The sequence below is a fragment of the Nematolebias whitei genome, chromosome 4 (assembly GCF_014905685.2).
Source record: "Nematolebias whitei isolate Nwh7 chromosome 4, NemWhi1, whole genome shotgun sequence".
Lineage (NCBI taxonomy): Eukaryota > Metazoa > Chordata > Actinopteri > Cyprinodontiformes > Rivulidae > Nematolebias > Nematolebias whitei.
This window is the reverse complement of record NC_056501.1, coordinates 11,141,263-11,150,326: the sequence shown is the minus strand read 5'-3', so window position 1 is coordinate 11,150,326 and position 9,064 is coordinate 11,141,263. Positions and strand designations below refer to the sequence as shown.

At 40.7% G+C, this 9,064-nt stretch overlaps 2 protein-coding genes and 1 non-coding gene across 3 annotated transcripts in view; all 3 read right to left on the bottom strand.

Annotated features, from left to right (window-relative positions):
* The window catches only part of bod1l1 (biorientation of chromosomes in cell division 1-like 1), an 8,715-nt gene extending 4,523 nt beyond the window's left edge, over positions 1-4,192 (bottom strand). The window contains exons 1-7 of the mRNA XM_037675502.1: positions 4,042-4,192; positions 3,314-3,438; positions 3,039-3,229; positions 2,397-2,879; positions 2,096-2,245; positions 1,752-1,918; positions 1,505-1,601 (exon numbers count right to left, since the gene is read on the bottom strand). Coding sequence (XP_037531430.1) covers positions 1,505-1,601; positions 1,752-1,918; positions 2,096-2,245; positions 2,397-2,879; positions 3,039-3,229; positions 3,314-3,438; positions 4,042-4,158 — 1,330 coding nt within the window. The 5' untranslated portion in view covers positions 4,159-4,192. The remainder of the gene's footprint in view (positions 1-1,504; positions 1,602-1,751; positions 1,919-2,095; positions 2,246-2,396; positions 2,880-3,038; positions 3,230-3,313; positions 3,439-4,041) is intronic.
* Positions 4,193-5,005: 813 nt separating this feature from the next.
* trnal-aag lies at positions 5,006-5,087 on the bottom strand. Its single transcript has one exon. It is a non-coding gene; the product is annotated as a tRNA-Leu (tRNA).
* A 2,715-nt stretch (positions 5,088-7,802) lies between these two features.
* Positions 7,803-9,064, bottom strand: part of aurkb (aurora kinase B) — a 9,447-nt gene continuing 8,185 nt past the window's right edge. The window contains exon 9 of the mRNA XM_037675501.1: positions 7,803-7,976. Coding sequence (XP_037531429.1) covers positions 7,803-7,976 — 174 coding nt within the window. The remainder of the gene's footprint in view (positions 7,977-9,064) is intronic.

Sequence of the window (9,064 nt, the reverse complement as noted above, 5' to 3'; positions counted from 1 at the left end):
TTACAAGCATGTAGATGTTTGACAACCCGTTAAAATACTGGTACACCAGAATGCAGGGAATTTTTGGAATATTTGGGACCCTGTGTACTAGGCCTGTCGTGATAACAAATTTTGCTGGGCGATTAATTGTCTCAGGAATTGTTGTGACAAACGATAATATTGTTAGAAATTTGACAATAATTAGTAATTGTTGTCAAATTTAAGAAGAATTGTTTAATTTGTTTTGCATGTAGTACCTTTTTTTGACCACTGGACGACAGTATAAGACTGTTTGAACCGAAGGATAGATAGTAAGGGAGCGAGCAGCGTGTCTCTAAGAAAAATAGGAGGGAGGCCCCTTGACGTGACATGGGTTGTCTCTCTTCAGTTCTCAAAATGGCGTTTGCTCAGTGTGGTTTAAGCTTTTTAGCATAGCTATTGTCAAACAAAGCTTTTAATAAAAAAGCAGTAAACAAGTTCTCAGCTACTTTTTGCAGATAAAAACTTTTTACATGAAGGCACTGGTTTCAACTGTGAATTTTGGAGCTTCTACAAGATGGAGATTTTTACCCGAGGTCAGCCTGTTAACTTAGCTTGTAGCTTAGCTTCTTAGCTTAGCTACTTTTAACAATTCCAAAATGCACTTTTGGACAGTTAAAATGACTTTTAAAGAGAACGGGAGGGGTCAGTGAAGAGCGCCGGAGTTGAGCTTTTTGTCATCCAGTCCTGACACTGTCTGAAGATACTGTCATCCAGTGTCTTCAAAGAGAGACACGAAGAAACGATAAAGCCAATAAATGAAAATGAGGTTGATAATTTTAATTTATCATGTGATTTATCGTTTATTGCGACAGGCCTACTGTGTACACAATTTCATTCCACCACATGTACAACATGTGGTGGAATGACAAATGAAGAAACTTTGACTATGAAATTGCATCTACCTAGTACTTTATTCAAAATTTTCTGGGGGAGCACTCCCAGACTCCCCGCCACCCATTTGTGTTCCGGCATTGATCAGTTTACAAATTCATCCCTGTTACTCGGTATGACTACTGCTGTTATAGTTTTCCGTAATAATTTGAAGAAGTAGCAATATATTTATGTTCATTAAGTGAATAAGTAAAGTTTTAAAGCGATTTTAGATACTGTTAATTTTCTCAAAACTGTAATTTTTGGAAACTGAAATTAAAAAAATGTGTTAATTAAGTGTCTTGAATGTAAAATACCCCATATTTAAAAGTATAAAAACTGTATTAACTATTAAAGAACAGGTCTCAAGTATTTATGTTACACAAATATTTTCATTGCATTAAAGAGACAAATTGAAGATTATTTAATAAATATGAGGATTATGAGGGGTTCCCTGAAACTTTTTTTCCCCTGTAAGGGGTCCCTGAACCCCAAAAGTTTGAGAACCTCTGCTGCATAGCATGTAACTAGAAGATGGAGCAATGGGGCAAAAATGGTAAAGTAACATTAAGAAAAAGAATAGAAGGCAAAGTTGGAAACAGATAGAAAACACCTTGCTCTTCAGTCTGTGCTGCTTTCTGTTTGCGCTTCTCTTCCATCCGCTCTCTGTTCTGTTGTCTCTTCAACAGCCTGTCCTCTTTGTCCTTTGCCTGTGAAAGCAGTTTGTTTCATTTACAATGATACACACATTTTGTCCATTTATACTGCTACAGGTGCATGGTTAGTGTGTCTGTCAAGTTTTTTTCAGCTTAATTATCAGGATAAATAAGCAAAAATACACAAATAAATAGTCAACCCACTGCAGATCTGCGGCGCTCCTCCACAGTGATCTCATCATCCGAGTCGCTATAGTAACGGGAGTAGAGGAAGGGTTTGTGAACATAAGCCTTGCGTCGAGGTTTGCGCTCCTTGTCTTCGTCTCCTGTGTCCACACTTGTGTGTTTCTTCCCTGCTTTTTCACCTTGCTCTGAAGGCAAATCAATAAGCATACGGAGAAAAACATTCAACTCCAACATCCAATCTGCATGCCGCAGAAAAATTAATAAATTCAAGCAAATATACGAAGGAAAACGATTTCTTCTGAAGAACATTAAAGCTGTCAAAGTAACTTAAGCAGAAAGAGTAAGTTGCTGCTCTCAGAGACCATCTGGAGGAAGCTCCCCCTCTTCAGAAGAATCAGTCGGCTGATCGTCATCGTCACTTTCCTCCTCAAAAGACGACAAGTCGCTGGTGTGGACGGAGCTCACCGTGATGTCACTTAGGCCTTCCAGGTCAGAGTCCTCCAAGGAATATTCTGCAAATAAAAACACTTTATTTTTTATTTTATGAAGACACTAATCAACTTTGAATTTGTTTTCTATAGTTCAGCGTCTGCTTAATCGAACAACATAAACATTTGAAGATTAGTGATGTTAAAACTGCAAAAACAAAAGACAGCAGCTCACCTTCTTTTATCTTTTCTCTGGCCTTCTCCTTGGCCTGGCTCATAGATTTTATCGTCTCATCATCTGGTTTTTCTTCTAACAATTTGCCACTATCTTTGCTCAAGTTTTTCTCTGTCTTTTCTTCTGTGTGCTCACGAACTCCCGACTCCTCCTCTTCCATCTTAACCTCCTCTGATAGCAGCTCTTTTCCCACTTCTGCCTGTTCCTGCACGCTCTCCATCTTCACATCTGCTGCTTGGACATCTGTAGCCATTTTTACCTCCTCTGCCTCTTCCAGCAGCTTTGCCTCTTGGTTGCTGTTGCCTTCCTCGACAACAATCATGTTGTGCTCGTTCTCCTCCGTCAGCTGCATGGGTTCATCTGTACCTCCTTTATCAGTGTCTGAGCTGGCCCTGACACTGGCCTCCTGGTTGAGAGAAGAAATCGTGTCCAAGATGGACATGGCATCCTTGGCAGTGGATGGAGCTGGAGCTGAAGATGAGGCTGTAAATAAATCAGAACTGTTTATGACAGTTAAACCAAAAAAACAAACCATTTCTTTAACTTGAATATCTGCTTCGAAAGTCATAGGCTTAACATAAAAAAACATAAACGAGGAGCAAAGGCAGACACAAGTAGTAAAAACTATGATGTATTGTGTACTTTGCTCAGTAACGCTGCCGTCTGGTTGAAGTTCTGCAGGCGTCGGAGGGACCGGCGGTTCCTCGGAGCAGCTGCCCGGTGACAGAAACTCACGAACCACCCGCTCCACCTGCGGGCGGAAGGTATGGTTGACTTTGGGATCCACAACCTGGGCGACGATCCTGTCCACTCCCTGCTCCAGCATGCCAGACCTACGAGACACACGTGACTGTAAACGCAGGAAGCTTACAAATAGTTCATGAAAGAACAAAGAACGTTATGAGTTTCTTCCTTACTGCAGGACGAGCTGTCTGATGTTGTTCCTCAGCTGGTTTTTGTTCAGATGAGGGCTCCATGTGTGGTTGGAGAGGTGATTGGAGACAAAATTGTCCACCCTTTGCTTCAGGTTCAGGTAAGCTGGCTGCAAAGCATTTTTAATAGTTATAAACTTGCACTCCCATAATACGGTGCGTTCACAAAATGTCAAATAGCATCATATAAACTCATTAGGGGTGCACCCATTGCAGTTTTCTGGCCAATCACCGATTTCTAAAAAGTCTGACCTGCCAATTCTGATTTTGTTTTATAAGTGACACTGTCAGGTGTTATAAGGTCACAATGCACCTTCAATTTTACAATATTATTTTGTTGAAAAACATACCCTTGAGCAAAATCCTAGGAACAATACGAACTTGTTTTAACTGGCCATGAGGCAGTGCTCTGAAATATGAATGAAGTTCAGACAATTGTTGTTAAACACACACACACAAAAAAAAAAAAAATAATAATAAATCGGTAAAATCGGTTTCTCTTGCAAGTATCCGCCGATTTTCGATTTCCCCAAATTAAGAAAATCGGGGCCGATTTATCGGTGCACCCCTAAAATGAGCTGTACAGAAACAAAATGGCAAACTTAGGAAAATACACTTAAACTCAACGCCTGACCATGAAGATTAAATCGACTTTACACGCCAACCTTCGCAACAAAGCAGTCATTTTCGTGTAAAATACACTTGAAGGCTACCTTTGTATCAACGTCTGCCAGACAGTCCCTCCTGAACTGGTCGAAGAGCCCCTGTGTTTTTAAATGACTGACGATCATGGAGACCAGTTGTGGGTCTCCGGGAGGAAGACCATCCATGTTTCAGTGTAGCTGGATGAGACACTTTGTTGTTAAAAGAAAAATAAAACACACGAAACATCAGAAAGTGTCCTGAATTAACGCAGAAACGTCCTGTTGTGGGTTGTGACAGACTCGAGGATCTAAAAAAAAAAAAAGCGGTTAGAGTGAACCGGAAGAACTTCGATAGGGTGGTTTTCCACCACAATAAAAGCATTATTATATGACAGTATTATTATTATTATTGTTATTAAACAGTCAACAGCAAAAAAGGTACATAACATATACATTATGTGTTCACACTACGTAATTACAAAGTCACAAAGAGCAAACAAAACAAATAAATAAAAATCGCAAAACTTAACGGGGTATATTGTACAACATAAAAATCCATAATGCTTTTACCATAGAACGCTTTTACTTTTAAGATGTAAAAAAAAACGATAAAACTACGGAACCTCGTAAGGGCTATGTTGGGGAAATATTTTGTTGCTCCTTTTTGCATTTCCTCTCAACACCTTATTTGCGTTCTCTCACAATAATAGTAATAATAAGCCGCTTTTATTTAATGTAATTTGAATTGGGGGGGTTTTGCGCTTTTGCGCATACTTATGTTTTGCACCAAACAAATTTATCACATTTAATGCTTAAGGAGGGCTTGTTGCACATCCACAGTTCTCGACGCTTCTATTTGATGGACTTTGACGTCAGTTGTTTCGGATTAAACGCTTTACACTCCGTTTAATTTTCACTAAATACAAAAATTTTGACAAATCAAACTAAAACAAGATACGTCCATGATTTAAAAAGCATAGATTTATAATTATCAATTAACTTCTTAAAGTCATCTCAGGAAACAAAAATCTTGTGGCAGCGGTGGGATTCGAACCCACGCCTCCGAAGAGACTGGAGCCTTAATCCAGCGCCTTAGACCGCTCGGCCACGCTACCATGTGTTTCATTGGCATCGAAATAATTTATTAGTATACTACTGAGACGACATGTTAAACATGATTCGGGTAGTTTTATTTTTATCACGACTGATGAAAGCTTCCGTTTGTTTCAACTGTTGCGTTCCGTTGTGGAAAAAAAGAAGCCGTTCGTTTGCTTCTGCATTCATCCCTTTGCTTGCCACACCTGTCTAACCATTTTTCTACTCAACACGTGACCAAGAATACTGACAGCTAGTGGGTTAAACCTGGTGTTGACAGTTATCGGAGTCAGACTTTCTTTATTGTCATTCGCGCCTCATGTGGTACATGTGGCGGAGCGAATTTATGTACACATGGTCCCAGTTACATCCAACAATAAAATGTAAAAGAAAACAATGATAACATCTAAGATATGAACTAAGAAAAACATGAACTAAAATATACACTAAGCACAAAATGCACTAAGCATTAAAAAAATTACTTCGAACATCAGCACAAACATGAACATGAGTCTGTGTAAACAGATGTGCACGCATGAACACATCAACATTGAAACAGATCAGCAGCAACATGAAACAGATCAGCAGCAACATGATGTGATTTTTTTCACAGTGATTGTTCTGGTTAGAGATTCATGAGTCTAACAGCCTCAGGGTAGAAGCTGATCCTCAGTCTAGTGGTTCTACACTTAATGCTCCTTAACCTCCTTCCTGCGGGGCGTGGGGCAAAAAGTGTGTGTGCTGGGTGAGTGGGGTCCTTCATGATGCAGGTGGCCCTCTTCCTGCATCAGGAGGTGTAGATGTCTGTGATGGTGGGGAGACTGACTCCAACAGTCTTCTGTGCAGCCTTCACCACTCTCTGCAAAGCTTTTCTTTCTGCAGCTGTGCAGCCTCCATGCCACACATTGATGCTCGAGCACAGGATGCTCTCCACTGCACACCTGTAGAAGGAGGTGAGGACTGAGCTTCCCAGACCAGCTCGCCTCAGCCGTCTGAGGAAGTAGAGTCTCTGATGAGCTTTCTTGATCAGGCTGGTGGTGTTGTTGCTCCAGCTGAGGTTGTCATTCATGTGTACACCCAAGTACTTGTAGCTGGAGACCACTTCCACCGCAGATCCTCTTATGTTCAGGGGGGTGTAGGTGTTTTTGTTCCTTCTGAAGTCCACAATCATCTCCTTTGTCTTCTTCATGTTGATGTGAAGGTTATTCTCTTTGCACCAGCTCTCCAGGTGTTCCACCTCTTGCCTGTAGCTGGACTCATCATTGTTTGTGATGCATCCCACCACCGCTGTATCATCTGCAAACTTTACAATGTGACAGCCTGGATGGGTAGCTGCACAATCATACGTGAGCAGAGTAAACAGGAGGGGGCTCAACACACATCCCTGAGGAGAGCCAGTGCTGAGGGTTATGGTGGAGGAGGAGAAGTTGTGGATCCTCACTGACTGTGGTCTGTTTGTTAAGAAGTCTAGTAGCCAGTTGCAAATGGCGGGGCTTAGTCCTAATGTGAATAGTTTGTCCATCAGGGTTTGGGGGATCATGGTGTTGAAGGCGGATGTGAAGTTCACAAAGAGCATACACACTTAAGAGTTTTCCTGCTCCAGGTGGTTGAAAGCAGTGTGGACCACGGCATCCTCTGTTGATCGGTTCTCACGGTATGCATACTGATGAGGGTCCTTGTAGATGGTTGTTTTGATGCGAGTCATGACCAGTTTTTCGAAGCATTTAGTGACTATCGGGGTGAGGGCCACTGGCCGATAGTCATTCAGACCAGTCACTGTGGAGCTCTTTGGAACTGGGATGATGGTGGCAATCTTCAGACAGGTGGGAACTTTCTCCAGGGTGAGGTGTTAAAGATGTCTGCCAGCACCTCGCAGAGCTGATCGGCACATACTTTGAACACTTTTCCGGGGATGTTGTCTGGGCCAGTTGCCTTGTGCGGATTGATCCTCCTGAAAGTACTTTTTCTGAGGTCACGCTGAAATGCTCTTCATCCTCTATAGATATCGTTGCATGAACGTTAAATTTTAACATTTTATTACATTCACTGACATTTAACACTGTGGGGTTTGATTTACTATTTCATTGTTTCTTTTATTTTTGATGCCTTAAATCACATCTTGATATTTTATTTACTGCCTTGATCTTACTGTTTAGCACTTTTGTAACAGCTGCTGTTTTAAATGCACTTTATAAATAAAATTCACTTGATGTTTAGCTTTCAGTTAAAATCAAGACTTCAGTTTATTCTCAAAAATAAAACACTCAACATGATGAGAATATTTTATTAAAAAGTTATACATTATTATTGAGGGAAGTAGCTAATACACATTTTCCAGCTCAAATTACACACTGTTCACCTGAAGAACATACAGTACTTGCTAGAGTAGTACTTTTGGTGGAAAAACATGTCTTAAAAAGATCTATGAATATGACAACAAAACATAACATCTAGGGGAAAAATAAAAAAAATCAAAGATTGCACACACACTTAAACGACTGATCAAATAAAATAGTCTGCATTTTTTTTTGTTTTGGTGTCATAAATTGTGACGTACAACAAACTATCTTCACATACCTAAAAAGAAAAAACTGCTTCTGTAAAAACTGGATCCGTGGTCCACTGGTCCATCCAATGAATACTCAACAGAACGTGCCCAGAATAATGGGTGCTCAAGCTTTTGGCAGTGATATTGCTTCAATAATTTTTCATGAACGCTTGATTGCCAATGCAGCTTAGGACTTCTCAGAGGGACAGGCTGGAGGAAGAACTCTGTTAGAGTTGGTCCGCACCCATGGATGCTCCATGACACTTCGAAGAGGGAGACGGTCATTGGGGTTGTGGCGAAGCAGCTTGGAGATCAGATCCCGTGCACCGTCAGAGACGACTGATGGGAATTTTAGATCCACCTGAGAATAGCAACACATGATTTACTATCAGTATAGGGACTTCAAAAGTTAAAGAAAATACCAGATTTTGAAGAAACTGTTCATCCAAACATGATGCAGAAGACGCGTACTAGCCTTTTCATAAAGTATGCGTGGTTCTGAAATCTTGTTTCATTATGTATCCACCAAGTGGACAAAAACTGCATGTTTGTGCTCCCAGCTTGACATTAATAACACAATTTGAATGGGTGGGAGAAAAAAAAGTGATTACTTTGGAGGAGCACATAAGCCCAATTAAGTTATCTATAATGAATGAAAGTATGAGACAAGCTCCTCTCAGACACAAGTACTTGGGTAGCATTTCTGATTTTTGCCTTTTTATATACCGTACTTGCCACCGTATAGGTTGCATCAGTCCAAATGTGTCTAATAAAGTGGAAAAAAAAGTAAATACGCCACTTCGCTGTATAGGTCGCATCTATTATGCGTCACCGCTGTCGCGTCGCGTTTGTTACACGTCACCGCTGACAACCCGGAAATGTGGGCCAGTGTTGTGCCAAAAATCGATTGGCTGCCAAACGGTGGGCGCGGCAGCGTGCACGGGAGGACTTTAACAAGATTAACCCTTAAATACAATAATTTGTTTGCTCGAAATTATAGCAAAGGTGTGTCTCACTTTAACTTTTCCTTAATAAATGTACTTTAATGGTCAAATCAGCTGCATTTTGCCTGGGCAGCACAGCGAAATGCAGCTGATTTGACATTTGCTCCAGGAGTTCTGGAGTGAGACTAAGGTGGCTTGGTATGGCATGTCAAGTGTCCTATTAATAACCACTTTTACCTATTAATGAGACACTTGGCTTGCCACATTAGTTGAGGGCCCTCTAGTGGTAGAAAATGGTAGAGTTCAATATTTTCCATGTCAATGAATGAAATTGTTGGATCTCAGCTAAAACTGTTATAAATATGGGGCGGGGGGACCAAATACGTCACTTCGCTGTATAAGTCACAAGCATGCTAATATACTCAAAAGAACTGTGACTTATACAGTGAAAATTATGGTAATTATGAGATTTAGCTGACAAAAGGCACAAACAAACCTTGCTAAT